This window comes from Schistocerca nitens, chromosome 1 (assembly GCF_023898315.1).
Source record: "Schistocerca nitens isolate TAMUIC-IGC-003100 chromosome 1, iqSchNite1.1, whole genome shotgun sequence".
Classification (NCBI taxonomy): domain Eukaryota; kingdom Metazoa; phylum Arthropoda; class Insecta; order Orthoptera; family Acrididae; genus Schistocerca; species Schistocerca nitens.
In genome coordinates, this window is record NC_064614.1 from 508,879,364 (window position 1) to 508,897,562 (window position 18,199).

Consider the following 18,199-nt stretch of genomic DNA (forward strand, 5'->3'; position numbering starts at 1 on the left):
GCACATAGAGTAGGCCTCGCACCTATGACTTTCAATTGTATGTAACTCAGATGGCAAGAGATTGGGACCAGGTGTATATACGGTTGGACAGAAATAGTTTGTAGATTGTTTGGGCAGTAGAAACCGACTTTGGGCGAAGTGAAAAGAATGTTCCTCATTTCAGAGCACAAAGAAGTCGAGTCAAAGCTATCCATAGTCACTAGACTGTAATAAGAAGCAATATGCCATCTAGTACCATATGCTAAAGGCGTTGCTAAGGTCTTCGCTGACAGTCACAACCCTTCAAGCCTAAAGCACAAATATCTACTTAGTTGTTAACAGATTTCATGAGTTAGCACAGTGAAAAATACATGCACAATAGCAAATATGAATAGGCACAACAGGAACAAGGAATAAGAAATGAATATTCATTTCATTATATGCAACTGTAATTGTCAAAAACTGCTAATAAAGGTATATTTCATAGCCAGGGAAAAAGTTGTAATGTATCTGTGAGTTTGACAGAACAGTAACTAATCAGCAGAGAAGCTTGAATATTGGAATAATTTTTACATCTGTTGTACTTATTGTATCTTGGCCATGATATAATTCAGAGCAACAGAAAAGATCATTCTGTCATTGTTCGATAAATATTCAGCACAAGATGAGATAGGTTGCAAATGAGTAACTCAGTTTTAAGTGGCAGCCTGAATGCACTTCAAATCAACATAGTTATATGGATTTTGTGATAATGATACAGATCTCAACACAGTGTATGCCAATCACATCTACACCACCCAAAGAGCTAAGAAGGGGCATAAACTTAGATCTAAAAATTTAACCATACGGCTGCAAATGATAATCAGGTCATATGATAATGTACCTAAGAGTATGCACACATTCTTAAGGAACTGCCTCTTTCAATCTTGCGTAAAATAGGCAGAAAAACAATTTACAGTTTTATTTTGTTGTTGTGGTTTTCAGTCCGAAGACTTTTTTGATGCAGCACTCCACACTAGCCTACTTTGCATAATTACTACAATGTATGTCCATTTAAAATTGGTTCTGTACACAAGCCTTGGTTTCCCTTACAGTTTTTACTCTTATACTTCTTGTTGCCAAATTTATCATTTCATCAGGATGTGTCCTATAAACCAATCCCTTCTCTGAAACAAGTTGTACAAGAAATTTCTTTTTTTATCATTTGATTAAAAACTTCTTCATTAGTTTATTTACTCATCTCATCTTCAACATCGTTCCATGGAACCACAATGCAGAACCTTGTATTGTCTTCTGGTCTGGACTGTTAATTGTTTTTTTTTTTTTTTCCACTTCTGTAGAAGGCACAGTCCATGCAAATGACTTGAAAACAAACTACGTAACCATTAAATTTGTTTTTGATGTTAACAAGTTTCTCATGTTTGGTAATACTTTTCTTACTATTGCCAATATATATTTTCTATCTGCTCTGCTTTAGTCCTCATCAATTACTTTTGTGCCCAACTAGCAAAAATCATCAACTGCTTCCTGTATCTTTTTCTCTACTCTATTTCTGTCAGTATCACCTTATTTAATTTGATTGCACTTGATAACTGTCAATTTAATTTTGTTGATGTTCATCTTATAACCTTTCTTTCAAGTCATTAACGATTCCATTCAACTGATCTCTTTTACTGCCTCTGACAGAACTACAGTGTCATTGGCAGACCTCAAAGTTTTTCTTTCTTCTCCCTAAATTTTTTAATTCCTTCTCCACATTTTTCTTTGGTTTCCTGTACTCCTTTCTCAATATACAGATTGAATAACATCAGGGAGAGGCTAGAACCATGTCCCATTCCCTCCACAACTACAGCTTACCTTTTGTGCCCTTTGCTTCATACGGTTGCAGTATGGTTTCTGTAGTAATTGTGGATAACCTTCACTCCCTTCCTATATTTTTTACCTGCTACCTTCAGAATTTGAAAGAGTGTATTCCATTTAAAATTGTCAAAAACTTCCTTTTAATCTAAAAATGCTAAAAATGTAGGTTTGTTGGGACAGATATTTATCTCCTCTAGAGGGTCCCCATGTGACATATCTGCGTGACCCCTGGAGTTGCAGCAGGTAAAGCAGAATTGTATGCTACATAAATATTGCCATTTGCTGCATATTGTCCACCATGGAGTTGCAGTTATAGTCACTGATAGTGACATGAGGCTCATCAGTTCAATCCTCCCCCCCCCCCCTCTCCCCCCACCTCCTTCAATTATTTATCCTTAAGAGATTGTAATTTCTGGAAGGTTCGAGTACTTACTTATTTGTGGATGGCTATATCACCCTATTTATGTAGAAATACGACACACTGGTGAGACAGGCAGTTCGACATGTATTTTCAGTGTAAAGTGTCAGTTCTTATGAACAACTGTGCTAATATTACTGGTACTTGATTCCGTATTCTACATGAAATTATCATCACTGCCACTCTTCAAGACTGTCCATGTCACTGGAGTGGCAGGATGTTAGATGTACCATGTAAAAAGGAGGTGGAAGACATGAATTGAGAGATTGATAAGTTAAGCTTAGTAGAAACTAGTGAAATAACATGGAAAGAAGAAAAATAGTTCTTGTCGGGTGACTGTAGAGCATAACAGTAGACTAGTGACTATTTTCATTATAGATTACTCTTTTATTTTGCATTTGCCAGTGCTTATTATTATCTGCACTTTTATTTCCCTGTTACAAGGTCAACTCAGCAGATCAACTCAGAAGATCATTTGCAAGGAGTTTTATTTTTTATAGCAACAAAATCAGATACACTCAATTACTTGTTCTTATGTATTGAATCACATGTGTATAGGATAATGCTAGCAATGGTAAGTATATTCAAAATGTCACTCCTGCATCAGCAACATTAAGCTGGTGGAAGTTGGCCAGTTCTGTGGAAACATTTGTTAATTTATTCTTGTAACTGCCATCCAAGATCTACAATGGCCAAGAAAGGTGAAATATATTAAAACTACCAGTGATTATATTGGCACAAATCAGGAACCTATCTGACATGATAATGCTCTCAAAAGAGAGTGAGACATCATATGTGGCAGAAGCAACTTCATGGTGCAAGTTACATAAAATGTTACAATAGAACTGGCCCAAAAACTGTGCCAGTATGGCACAGAAAGTTTAATGCAGTGAATGTCTTGGAAACAGACTGTGCAGTAGGATAGAGAGTACTGACATGATGACTATATCGTCATGATACATACCATAAAAAGTTAAAGCGCACAACTTAGCTATGTTTGCAGTAGTAACAGCAAGTATTTGAAATAAATTTGATTCGCTTTTGTGCAAAAAGATTGTTGTTGTTGTTGTGGTGGTGGTCTTCAGTCCTGAAACTGGTTTGATGCAGCTCTCCATACTACTCTATCCTGTGCAAGCTGCTTCATCTCCCAGTACATACTGCAGCCTACATCCTTATGAATCTGCTTAGTGTATTCATCTCTTGGTCTCCCTCTACGTGTTTTGCCCTCCACACTGCCCTCCAATACTAAATTGGTGATCCCTTGATGCCTCAGAACATGTCCTACCAACCGATTCCTTCTTCTAGTCAAGTTGTGCCACAAACTTCTCTTCTCCCCAATCCTATTCAATACCTCCTCATTAGTTATGTGATCTACCCATCTAATCTGCAGCATTCTTCTGTAGCACCACATTTCGAAAGCTTCTATTGTCTTCTTGTCCAAACTATTTATCGTCCATGTTTCACTTCCATACATGGCCACACTCTATACAAATACTCTCAGAAACGACTTCCTGACACTTAAATCTATACTCGAAGTTAACAAATTTCTCTTCTTCAGAAACTCTTTCCTTGCCATTGCCAGTCTACGTTTTATATCCTCTCTACTTCGACCATCATCAGTTATTTTGCTCCCCAAATAGCAAAACTCCTTTACTACTTTAAGTGTCTCATTCCCTAATCCAATTCCCTCAGCATCACCCGAGTTAACTCAACTACATTCCATGATCCTCGTTTTGCTTTTGTTGATGTTCATCTTATATCCTCCTTTCAAGACACTGTCCATCCCGTTCAGCTGTTCTTCCAAGTCCTTTGCTGTCTCTGACAGAATTACAATGCCATCGGCGAACCTTAAAGCTTTTATTTCTTCTCCATGAATTTTAATACCTACTCCAAATTTTTCTTTTGTTTCCTTCATTGCTTGCTCAATATACAGATTGAATAACATTGGGGAGAGGCTACAACCCTGTCTCATTCGCTTCCCAACCACTGCTTCCCTGTCATGTCCCTCGACTCTTATAACTGCCATCTGGTTTCTGTACAAATTGTAAATAGTCTTTTGCTCCCTGTATTTTACCCCTGCCATCTTCAGAATTGGAAAGAGAGTATTCCAGTCAAAAGCTTTCTCTAAGTCTACAATTGCCAGAAACTTAGGTTTGCCTTTTCTTACTCTCGCTTCTAGGATAAGGCATAGGGTCAGTATTGCCTCACGTGTTCCAATATTTCTATGGAATCCAAACTGATCTTCCCCCGAGGTCAACTTCTACCAGTTCTTCCATTCATCTGTAAAGAATTCGCATTAGTACTTTGCAGCCGTGACTTATTAAACTGATAGTTTGGTAATTTTCACATCAGTCAACACCTGCTTTCTTTGAGATTTGAATTATTATATTCTTCTTGAAGTCCGAGATGGTAGATTTTTGTCAGGACTGGCTCTCCCAAGGCTGTCAGTAGTTCTAATGGAATGTTGTCTATTCCCATGGCCTTGTTTCAGCTTAGGTCCTTCAGTGCTCTATCAAACTCTTCACGCAGTATCGTATCTCCCATTTCATCTTCATCCACATCCTCTTCCATTTCCATAATATTGCCGTCAAGTACCTTGCCCTTGTATAGACCCTCTATATACTCCTTCCGCCTTTCTGCTTTCCCTTCTTTGCGTAGAACTGGGTTTCCGTCTGAGCTCTTGATATTCATACAAGTGGTTCTCTTCTCTCCAAAGATCTCTTTAATTTTCCTGTAGGCAGTATCTATTTTACCTCTAGTGAGATAAGCCTCTACATCCCTACATTTGTCCTCTAGCCATGCCTGCTTAGCCATTTTGCACTTCCTGTCAATCTCATTTTTGAGACGTTTGTATTCCTTTTTGCCTGCTTCATTTACTGCATTTTTATATTTTCTCCGTTCATCAGTTAAATTCAATATTTCTTCTGTCACCCAAGGATTTCTACTAGCCCTCGTCTTTCTACCTACTTGATCCTCTGCTGCCTTCTCTATTTCATCCTTCAAAGCTACCCAGTCTTCTTCTACTGTATTTCTTTCCCCCATTCTTGTCAATTGTTCCCTTATGCTCTCCCTGAAACTCTGTACAACCTCTGGTTTAGTCAGTTTATCCAGGTCCCATCTCCTTAAATTCCCACCTTTTTGCAGTTTCTTCAGTTTTAATGTACAGTTCATAACCAATAGATTGTGGTCAGAGTCCACATCTGCCCCTGGAAATGTCTCACAATTTAAAACCTGGTTCCTAATTCTCTGTCTTACCATTATATAATCTATCTGAAACGTGTCAATATCTCCAGGCTTCTTCCTTGTATACAACCTTCTTTTATAACTCTTGAACCTAGTGTTAGCTATGATTAAGTTATGCTCTGTGCAATATTCTACCAGGCGGCTTCCTCTTTCATTTCTTGCCCCCAATCCATATTCACCTACTATGTTTCCTTCTCTTCCTTTTCCTACTATCGAATTCCAGTCACCCATGACTATTAAATTTTCGCCTCCCTTCACTCTTTTATCTCATCATACATTTCTTCAATTTCTTTGTCATCTGCAGATCTAGTTGGCATATAAACTTGTACTACTGTAGTAGGCATGTGCTTCGTTTCTTTCTTGGCCACAATAATGCATTCACTATGCTGTTTGTAGTAGCTTACCCGCACTCCTATTTTTTTATTCATTACTAAACCTACTCCTGCATTACCCATATTTGATTTTGTATTTATAACCCGATATTCACCTGACCAAAAGTCTTGTTCCTCCTGTTATTATGATTGTTTTTCTGTTATTTCTTGTCTGGTCTTGCCCATTCTGTAGCCTGACATGATTGATATGATTTGTGTTTCTTTTTTCACAGGTTGAACAGGACACAGGACAGTCAATGGCAACACTGGAGCACATAGACCATTTAAAAACACAATTGCAGGCTGCAAAACAAGCACTTCATGAAGCAGACAACTGGACCATTCTTGCAACTGACATGGAAGAAGTATATATTTTTTACTTTCTGAAGCGATTAAAGATAGAAAACCAGTTTTGAAAGGCTTATATGAAAATAACACAATGTAGAAAAGATAAATTGCTACTTATCCCAAATATGACAAGTCAAATAGCAGCCGGCACAATTAAGACATTTACTCATAAGGTTTCTGCTACAACCTTCATGACCACCAACTCCAGCAGCTCGGACCAGAATGCCATTGGCGAGCAGCCAGAGTTGGCGGTCATGTGTGTGTGAAGTGCACTTGCTTGTGTGAATAAATAGTGTGTGTCTTTCTCTTTCTTTTTCTAATGAATGCTGTGGCCAAAAGCTTATGTGTACGTGTCTTTTAATTGGAACTGTCTTCAACTTAATGTGTCATCTTTATGCTAAGTAGCAGTCTATCTTTGCTGCACTGACATTCTAACCTGGAGTTTCCATTGTTTGATTTCGCATAAAAATAAAATAGCATATTTAATAATGTAATTAACTACCCTACAATCAGCTCCCAGTAAGAAGGATGGAAATACCTTGTAATGAAAGCCTTATTCATAATGTACTAAACCACTGAAACTTAAAAAAAAAAAAAAAAAAAAAAAAAAAAAAAAAAAGGAATATAAATGTTTTCTATCTCTTCTTCTGTTGAAATACTGCATTTGACTATTATTTATTCCTCTTTTAATAGCTTTCCAACTCACATATTCTTCATATCAAGTCGTGAATGATAAATATTAGTAAAATAAAAGAAAGCACTTCTGGAATCTATTAATAAATCTGTTTCACAGTTTTTGTATTTTTCTTTGACCCTTTTGAGTATATACTCATAAAGTGTTCATTTGTACAGTGCAAAAAAGTTCCTTTTGTTTGAATGAAAAGCACTGAACTGTAAGTACATCACTACTTGTTTCTGGCGAGGAAACTTAATCCAGTGCGCGCGCGCGCGCGCGCGCGCGCGCACACACACACACACACACACACACACACACACACACACACACACACACACACACACACACCAATCATCTGATACCCACTATTTGATAACATCTGCCTGTGGATTTTTTTCATAAAAGCTGTACACATTCACATTGTTCATGCATATTTTGAATGTCATCTTGACTGTTCATATCTCTTGATGCCCAACTAAGAACTTTGGTGCATCTACCAATCGTTCACCTTGCTACATGCCCCACCACCTCCATTTTGTTTTCGTTATAGGCATAATCTGTACCTGAGAGTCCAATTTCCACAATTTTGGCTGAAGCCCTCATTTTTAATGCCCACACACTGCTTCATTTGTGGATGGAGAGTACTAGCTGTGCTCTAGCCAATGGCTGATTTAGGTAGTATTGAACAGATATGCACCCCTTAAACACTGCTTAAATCAGCCACGACTGGCATACTACATTCACACATAAAGCTGTGTTTGAATATTAAAAATAAGATCGTAAGTTGTAAACAATGTTGTAATTGTCCTGAGCATAGTGTCTTCATCCTGATAGTGGCAGATTTTGTTTTTATTAGTTCATTTGCAGGGAGCACAAACATTAAAAAAAAATTCTGCCTGATACTGTCTCCAACTGGTAGTGTTATCTCATTTATCATGACCATAGTGCACTGTTTTCTAAATATGCTACATTTTTTAAATGTTCAAACATATTGTAAAAGGGAAATAAATTAGCCTCTGTCACCCCACATATCCTCCTCTTTGCAGATTGGTCACACCTTAATTTGCAAAGTCTTAATATATGAATTGCAATTTGGTAAGAAGCTAAACTCTGTTGTCACTCACCAGACATGTGTAAAATGGATGGCCTCACTCAAGGCACTGGCTGTTGCTCAGTGATACCTTTTTAGTAAACATACCTATGCCTTTCTACATGTAACTCGTCACATGTCTGTAGAGATTGCTTAAGTTAGTAAAAGAATATTAAGATATTGACACTGCTTCTGTGTATTGCTCTAGACAGCACTATAACTGTGAAAAAGTGATATGACAAAACAAAAATAACTAAGAAAATACTTAATAAAAACAATCATTCACAAAATAAAACTCTGATTTCAGGCATTTGAGTCTGGTGACATGGAAAGAATTGCAAGTAAGCTAGTCAGCATGCAGCAGTCACTTGCTGTACTTGCTAATGTTCCTGATTATGAAGACAGGAAGCTGCAGCTTGAAGGTCTGAAGAATAGACTTGAGGCTTTGACCAGCCCTCAGTTGGTTCAAGCATTCACTTCGAGTTCTGTGGGTAAGTCACATTTGCAACAGTTGGCTTAATAGTTACTTGTTTAGTGAAGATAGTCTTTTCTTCAAGACAATTATTTTTTGGCAGTACCTTGCCATTTTCTCATAATTAAATACATAGTCATTACAATTTCTGCATACAGTACTACAAAAAAATTACATATCTCAGTCACTTTACTGAAATTAAGGTGAAAAGTTACAGTATTGTGGAAGTATTGGGATAAGTTTTGTTGCATAAAAACAGCCCTCATCATAGTTTGGAAGATTTAATTTTTTAAAGAATAAGAATGCAGTTTGAACTTTTAAATATTCACAATAATGCTGTTCATTTACCCAATTGACCTATGCTTTTTTACCTTTAGTATACAATATTTCTTATTATATTAGTATTTCTTCGTACTTTGTCAATACATTGTGTTTCTTTCCTTGCGTTCATTAACATTTTGAAAACTGTGACACCTAGAACGAATGGCTGCAATGAATCAAACGCGTAGGATGTTTTGAATAGTGTACGAGCAGCAAGTCATTAAAATTATGGAGGAACTGCGTACATGTTCTTGACAGCAGTTCTGTCACTAAAGAGCCATCAGATGATGTAGAAACATGTACCATTATGCCTCGTTGACGAAATGGGGACAATATATAATATGCATGTGTAAAGTGTGTTCTAATGATGCACAATATTTGATAGTAGGGAAGTTAGTTTGTCATAGATATCTCTGCTTTTTGCTACAACAGTATTAATTGTGTGGAACTAGTAAATGGAAGAGAGCAGTATGCAAAGTCAAGCAAGCATTGCAGCAGACAATGTGGTGACAGGCATATTGTCCATGTGGTCATAATGGATCATTCAGCATCATCTACATTATTACTCAAAGCTGAAGTACTGCTAAGTGTGTAAACTTGGCATAGTGACAGTGAGGCACTTTTGCACTTTCTATTGGCGGTAAGACTGATAGTATGTAGACAGGGAAAGGAAAAATAATGTACTTGTGTACACATAGGTGAATGCAAGAGCAGCTGGTAGAGGGTGTCCAGATTTATGAAGCGCTGCAAGCAATAACAAGAGATTAAAGTATATTGCTCATATGGAAATGTTCATGAGTCATTGTAGCCAGGTAACTTGCCTACTCATGTTGGTCTCGTTAGTTACCCGTTGTAACAAATACCTTCCATGTTTATGAGTAGCCACCACATACAGCTTCCATTGCATGGAAGCCACAAGTGCCTCAGACTGCAATTGAATTGGTAATGCTGTCAGTTGTGTGCTGAGTTGTAGATTGTAATAGTTTTCAGTTAGGCAGACTTTAATGTGCCCTTTACTGACATCCACAAGAATGTTAAGATGCTCGCTTGGCAACCTCTGTGATACTATTATGTCATTAACCCAAATGTTCATAGCACATGTTGGCCATTAAATGGTTTTGGGTATGGATGGTGAGAATCTTTCTGTTTGTCACAGTTCTCAGTGACCACCGTTGATGCTTTGGGTACTTTCATACAAATAACAAGATCTTCCTTAATTCCTTATCACAATGTTTAGAGGCACTTAATTTTCAAATTCAGATAATGAATGGTTCTGTAATCTCAATCATTTGTAAACTTTCATTTACTTAATATGGCAGAAAAAGTTGACTTCAATCATGTATATCCTTTTTGCTGCAGTTTTCTCAAATTTTAGGCCATCGAAATAATAGATGTTAAGAAATTGTTAGCAGAACATCTAATATAGCTTTAAAATTGTTATTTGTAGCTTAAACTTAGATAAAATTGTAATTCACTATTCTTCTTCTTCTTCTTCTTCCTCCTCTTCCTCTTCCTTAGAGAGAATTTCCTACAGCACTTATGTACATAGATTGTTAGCTGAGTTGTACCAGAAATTTGGAAGGTACGAGCAGTCTATACATCTATGCATATACACCACAGTCCCCTCACAGTGCATGGTGGTAGGCACATCATCGAAATATTAGCAGTTTGCTGTCGTAATCTCTAGCTCCAGCAAGAGAAAAATAATTCTTTATGTGCCTCTGGATGTGCCCTAATCTCTCTCATCTTATTCTTTTGATTCTATATGAGATGCACAAGTGGGGTAGCAGGATGTCATCCAGTCTATCTCAAATATCAATTCTGTAAATTTATCTAACAGTGTTTCAATGGAACAATGTCACAATTCTGTGAAAGATTGTCATTTAAGTCACTGAGCATCTCTTGTTACATATTTGTATGGGGTATACCCTAAGTTGAGCTTCTCTTTGTTTTAGATAAAATTACTGTCTATGACACACTTGTAACCAGTTTCAGCCAACAATAGCCATCTTCAGATGCTGTTGTTCATGGGCATCATTTGGTGTACAAAACGTTCATTACATGTGTTCTCAAACTACTCCCTAAATCTTTCAGCAGCTGTCAAGACTGTCAAGTGCATTCACTCCTTTGTGGAAGGAATCATATAAAATTCACCTAAATCATTTTAAGGGAGCTACAGGACTTGAGATTTGTACTCTGCTGTCCCTAAATGAGAATCCACACTCTTAGCTCCCCTATAATGCATCATGTGATGGAATGTCCATGATGATATGTGTGAATGAAGTGTCCAATTTGTTTCAACACTTACTTTCAAAACATCTTTCATGTCTGCGTTTTGACACTGTCTGAAGAAAGTTTGCAGTCTAACACAGAAAAGGTGCTCAATTTTAATTTTTGCATGGTTTGTTTCAGACTTCCATGAAAATATACTTAAAATCTGAAAGATCCAGAAACATTCCACTTTATTTTTGCTACTGCCATGCTTTTTAATTATGTTCAAAGTGTGTTGTTGTTGTTGTCTTCAGTCCAAAGATTGGTTTGATGCAGCTCTCCATGCTACTCCGCCCTGTGCAAGCCTCTTCATCTCTAAGTAACAACTGCAACCTACATCCTTCTGAATCTGCGTAGCGTATTCATATCTTGGTCTCCCTTTATGATTTTTATCCTCCATGCACCCCTCTAGTACTAAATTGGCGATCCATTGATGATGCCTCAGAACGTGTCCTTCCAACCAATCCCTTCTTCTAGTCAAGTTGTGCCACAAATTCCTCTTCTCCCCAATTTTATTACCTCCTCGTTTAGTTACATGATTTACATGTCTAATCTTCAGCATTCTTCTGTAGCACCACATTTCAAAAGCTTCTATTTTCTTCTTGCCTAAGCTGTTTGTAGTCCGTTTCACATCCATATGTGGCTACACTCTGTACAAATACTTTCAGAAAAAACTTTTTGACACTTAAATCTATACTCAGTGTTAACAAATTTCTCTTCTTCAGAAACACTTTCCTTGCCATCGCCCGTCTACATTTTGTGCCCTCTCTACTTCGACCACCCTCAGTTATTTTGCTGCCCGAATGGCAAAACTCATCTACTGCTTTAAGTGTCTCATTTCCTAAACTAATTCCCTCAGCATCACCTTATCTGATTCGACTACATTCCATTATTCTCATTTTGCTTTTATTGATGTTCATCTTACATCCTTGTTTCAAGACACTGTCCATTCTGTTCAAACTGTTCTTCCAAGTCCTTTTCTGTCTCTGACAGAATTACAATGTCATCGGCAAACCGCAAGGCTTTATTTCTTCTCCCTGGATTTTAATTCCTACTCCAAATTTTTCTTTGGTTTTCTTTACTGCTTGTTCAATGTACAGATCGAATAACATTGAGGATAGGCTACAACTGTGCCACACTCCCTTCTCAACCGCTGCTTCCCTTTTGTGCCCCTCAACTCTTACAATTGACTTCTAGTAAATAGCCCTCTGTTCCCTGTATTTTACCCCTACCACCTTCAGAATTTTAAAGAGAGTATTCCAGTCTACATTGTCAAAAGCTTTCTCCAACTCTACAAGTGATATAAATGTCGGGTTTGTTTCTCCTAACGTAACTTCTAAGATAAGTCGTAGGGTCAGTATTGCCTCATGTGTTCCTGTATTTCTACAAAATCCAAACTGATCTTCCCCGAGATCAGCTTCTACCAGTTTTTTCATTTGTTGGTAAGGAATTAGTGTTGGTATTTTGCAGCCGTGACTTATTAAACTAATAGTTCATTCATTTTCACACATGTCAGCACCTGCTTTCTTTGGAACTGGAATCATTATATTCTTCTTGAAGTCAGAGGGTATTTTGCCTGTCTCATACATCTTGCCCACCAAATGGAAGAGTTTGGTCAAGGTTATCCAGGGTGTATACAACCTGGGACAACCGGGAGATCCAGGAAAAACAGCAATTTTTTCTTCATCCGGGAAAAACCTGGGAATTTTTTAGAATTCCAGTAATTTTTCATTGTTTAAGTTTTCAGTTTTATTACTGTATCCCCGTACTGCAGAATAATACTTCAATAATAAAACATAAATGAGATAAAAAACGAAAATAACTTAAATTGCAAAGGAAATGCGCCATATACGACGACACACCAGTGCTCATGTAAGCGTGCCAGCAGCAAAATGTGTCAAAGGCTTAAGAAGACTATGCAATGCTTCATAACAACAAGTTGCATCTGATGAGCGTGAAGTCACAACTGTTAACATTAGATTAGTTTTAGCAGTTACGAGCGGGCTCATGTGCATGCGCAGTTGAGTCGCGTTTTAGTTGTAGATTCTCCCACTTATGGCTACAGGAATGTGGCTGTTGGCCGTGCAAGCAGTCAGAGCAAGCAGCTAGATGCTACCGGGAAAAGGGGGTGCCAAATTCGTATTCTTGTAGGAAAAAAAACTTGTTTCACAGAGTGCCTAGCATCCAGTGCATGTTGGTCTATCGATTATTCATATGATTTTGAAACGCATCCCTGTAGGTTTTTGAACACATTTTAAGTTGATTTCTGAATGAACCACAAGTTGATTTTTGAATGCGTGCATAGTGTACGTGATGTTTCTGTCAGGGGAATCCTCGTTGCACGTAGAAATAAACTTTCCGCAGACAAAAGGGGACGGGACTACACGAGCTGAGTGGAGTAAAGCTGATTGGATGACCGCCAATTGCTGTCTGATTATGTGGTTGATTGGGTTTTCAAATATTGAGCGTTGTTATAATCACTAGCGAAATCCATAGATTCAGACTACCAGAGTGGAAATAAATGACTAACAGGAATAACAGGCGAGAAAGATTATGTATTATCTTCTCAGTGTATCCAAGAAAATGAAATTTTGGCAGAAAATTTTTGGCCAGATTGCTACACTAGTACGGACCAGTTGTACAGTCCCCGGCTAGCAGCCACTTAATTTCTGTTCTGGAAGTAATGCAGAAAATGTGTTGTATGAATAGGTAACAACGCCTAACCGGAGAATAATCGCAGGACAACTAAACCTGTGATTCTGACGGGGTGTGTGACGTTAATCGGTGAACAAATTTTGACAATGGCAGGAATAGTTACAGAATTCTTGATGACAAGATTGTTTTTTATTAGAATGAGGAAGGAGAAGAAACGAGGACATCACACAAATTATGGAAGAAGAAGATGATTCCTAATTTATATAAAAGTTTCGTAATACTACTTTTCGATCTCGTGCTTGAGAAACTGGCGCGTATGAATGAAATGTGAAACTATTTCCTAACATAAAGATTTTTGCTTGTAGTAGGCCTTGTAGGCATTTGATATTGGTACGTCGTGAATTATATTCTGTTGTGTTATAAAAATGACCATTGGTGCCAAAACAGTCTCGTTTAGTTTGTGTGTGTTACAAAATTGCTGCAATATTAGAAAGGCCTATTTGTTTTATCTAGCAGACAGTGACAAAATAGACGTAATCAGATAGAGAAACCACACCAGTCTTGGGTATTTTTTGTATTAACAACTTTTTCAGTATTACATAATGACATTTCGATTTTTCATGTGGCAACACATTTGACGAACTTTGATGAGGTAATAGATTCTTTCGCAGAAAGGAAAGCACGCCATGTTAAGCTGTAGCAAGATTTGAGAGAAAAAAATGCTAGGAGAATGTGTACTTTCTTGCTTGTCTCTTGTCATTATTGGTTTTATGTATCCTATATGTCACACAAAACAGTAAGTTATTAGCTAATAGACAATAAAGAGTGCAAATTTTCTGAAGAGTTCTTGTTCTCCCGATTATAAATAATCCCATTCGCTATTAATTGCGATTTTTATTTTTATTTTTTTTTTTTTAAAGAGGGGCAGGCTGTCAAAGGGACCGACTGGGAGCAGGAGAGGCACCACAGTGCATTTCAATTTCCACTGTCCTGTGTAGGTTTGATGGCATCCATAACAAAATATACATGTTTCAATTCCACAGAGTGAAATACAGTGACGTGCTATAGAAGAATGCTGTATGAAGAGGCGTGGCACTGCACTTTGACACACTTAAGACCAGACAACGTGTCTTACATTTCCTCAAACACACATGTTTTACGTTTCAGACTTTTCAGAAAGATGTTCGCTACAAGATGAACATATTTTTGAAAATTCGTTTTTTTTTTTTTTTTTTTTTTTTTTAGTATTGACCCGATTAGCAAATATCGTAGATTCGGGGCTGATGCGCAGAGCATTCAGAGTTATAGTGGGTAGTCTCCAAGTGACCCATGTTTACATTTAGTGATTTTGCTCTTTCTCCTTCATTTACTCTCACATCAAATGAAAACAAAACGGATATCTGTGGCCGGGTATTAGTTTCAGATTTTATTTTATTTCCACCATTCTGACAATCAAGCATTACTCACCTTGCAGAACAATCAAGCATTACTCACCTTGCAGAACAATTAATTTATTTTTGACAGTTTGCTAAAGAAATTTGACTTTTATTAACCTTTTCCACAGAGGCAGTCAATGTATTTGAAATGAAATTTTTAATTCCACAGTACTGGCTAGTTTCAACTGTTCGCTGCATTTCAAGTGCACGTTTTCGTCTTCTAGCACATATGGCATTATACCACAATAAAGAACCAAACATGATATAATACAGTGCTGATGCTCCAAGAAAATTTATGTCTCGAAAACCACACTGTAAAGCTTAATATTAGATTGAGGTCTACTTCATTGGAAATCTGGACATACAAATGTGCACTTTAAATATGCAGTTTAAATGTGCACATTTTAGTAGGGTTCACGAAATTCCGATGCTCTTGCAGTATCCTCTGATGTCTTGTTTCTTTTACGATATAATGTAAGATCTTTTAATGTTTTATACGTAAGAACATACGGGCTTCCTGCGTCGTCATAACTCAGCGCCTGTTATCTGGCGCTCTCTGGCAACTGCTGAAATGAACCTGTTCCTAACATGTCATGGGAAAAATTGCGATTAGTGGTTTGAAAAGCGTTACTTTCAAAGTAAATATCCTTTTACATAAGTTGGACTATGTGCGAGAATGTACCATGAATTTCTTAAATCAAAGAGCGTTTGATTCTCATTTAAAACTCAACTCTTTGATGACGAGCCATTTAGAGAGAATTTTGAACCCTGAAGATCAGACATTTATGTCATTATTAAAAATTTTACTGGCACATTTGTGTGATATATCTTACAGTGTAACATGCACAAAAAAGATCATCATTCTATGCGAAAACTTAGCTTCTCTTGCAGCTTATTAACCTTAGAGACACAATTTTATGTGTGAAAGCTTTGGTTTTCTTGTAACAACACAATGTATATTAATTTAAACTATTAACTTTCCGTGTTTGTGTGTTAGTGCTACTTAACATTGATGTTGCTGTTGGCTGACTACATCACGTGTCCTGTGCTCTGAATATCCACTGTCATCGGCTGGTGAGATCACGTGACATGAGCTATGACTGGCTCACAAAAGCGCATCGCAATCTTGATTTCAATGATTCGGAAAGTAACAAGCAGTTTTTGGTGGAATTCCAATGTATACTTTCATAATATGAAAATACGCAGCGTACATGTTGCTGCACATCAAAGATATTTCCAAAACGTGTCTTTTTCCCTAAGTTCCATTTTCTAAAGTTTCGGGAAATTCTACGCCCATGTATAAAACCATAACCATTCACAGCTTAGATAAGTTTTGCAGTTCAGAAGAAAAATATACTGTCACTTAACATGGAAAAAGTTTTTTTTCCTTGTCCACATATACACCCTGTTATCAGTAGTTCTAATGGAATGTTGTCTACTCCCAGGGCCCTGTTTCTACTTAGGTCTTTCAGCACTCCTTCAAATTCTTCACACGGTATTTATCTTCCACCTCATCTTCATGTATGTCCTCTTCTAGTTCCACAATATTACCCTCAGGTACATCATCCTTGTATAGACCCTCTATAAATTCTTTCCACCTTTTGGCTTTCCCATCTTTGCTTAGAACTGTTTTACCACCTTAGCTGTTGATATTCGTACAGGTGGTTCTCTTTTCTCCAAAGGTCTCTTTAATTTTTCTGAAGGTGGCATCTATCTTACCCCTAGTGATAAAAGCATCCACATCCTTAAATTTGTCCTCTAGCCATTCTCTCTTAGCTGTTTTGCACTTCCTGTCAATCTCATTTTTGAGACTTTTGTATTCCTTTTTGCCTGCTTCATTTACTGAATTTTTAGATTTTCTCCTTTCATCAATTAAATTCAATATAATATTCAAGGATTTCTATTAGCCTTTGTCTTTTTACGTATTTGGTCCTGTGCTGCCTTCACTATTTCACCTCTCAAAGCTACCCATTCTTCTTCTACTGTGTTCCTTTTCCCTGTTCTTGTCAATCGTTCCCTAATGCTTCCTCTGCACTCTGTGCAACCTCTAGTTCTTTCAGTTTCTGCACGTATCATCTCCTTAAATTCCAATCTTTCTGCACTTTTTTCAGTTTTAATCTTCAGTTTATAACCAATAAATTGTGGTCAGAGCTCACATCTGCCCCTGAAAACGTCTTACAATTTAAAACCGGGTTCCTAAATCTTTGTCTTACCGTTACATACTCAATCTGAAACTTTCCAGTACCTCCAGGTCTCTTCCACGTGTACAACATTCTTTCATGATTCTTAAACCAAGTATTAGCGATGACTAAGTTATGCTCTGTGCAAAATTCTACCACGCGGCTTCCTGTTTCATTTCTAACCCCCCAGTCCATATTCACCTACTACTTTCCCTTGTCTTCCTTTTGCTACTGTCGAATCCCAGTCTCCCATGACTATTAAATTTTCTTCACTCTTAACTATTTGAATAATTTCTTTAATCTCGTCATACTTTTCTTCAATCTCTTCATCTGCAGAGCTAGTTGGCATATAAACTTGTACCAATGTGGTAGGCATGGGCTTTATGTCTATCTTGGCTACATTAACGTGTTTGCAATGCTGTTCGTAGTAGCTTATCTGCTTTCCTGTTTTTTAATTCATTATTAAACTTACTCCTGCATTACTCCTATTTGATTTTATCACCCTGTTTTCACCTGACCAGACGTCCTGTTTCTACTGTCACTGAACTTCACTAATTCCCACTATATCTAACTTTAACCTATCCATTCCCTTTTTAAATTTTCTGACTTACCTGCCCGATTAAGGGATCTGTCATTCCACGCTCCAATCCGCAGAGCACCAGTTTTGTTTCTCCTGCTAACAACGTCCTCCTGAGTAGTCCCCACCCAAAGATCCAAATGGAGGTCTATTTTACCTCCGGAATATTTTATCCAAGAGGATGCCACCATCATTTAACCATACAGTGAAGCTGCATGCCCTTGGGGAAAAAATTACAGCTGTAGTTTTCCCTTGCTTTCAACTGTTCGCAGTACCAGCACAGCAATGCTGTTTTGGTTGAT

The 18,199-nt window shown here is 37.4% G+C and overlaps 1 protein-coding gene across 1 annotated transcript in view; it reads left to right on the forward strand.

The window, feature by feature from the left end:
• LOC126253101 (conserved oligomeric Golgi complex subunit 7) overlaps positions 1-18,199 on the forward strand; it is a 93,303-nt gene that overhangs the window by 17,381 nt on the left and 57,723 nt on the right. Inside the window, exons 5-6 of the mRNA XM_049954210.1 lie at positions 6,105-6,236; positions 8,293-8,476. Coding sequence (XP_049810167.1) covers positions 6,105-6,236; positions 8,293-8,476 — 316 coding nt within the window. The remainder of the gene's footprint in view (positions 1-6,104; positions 6,237-8,292; positions 8,477-18,199) is intronic.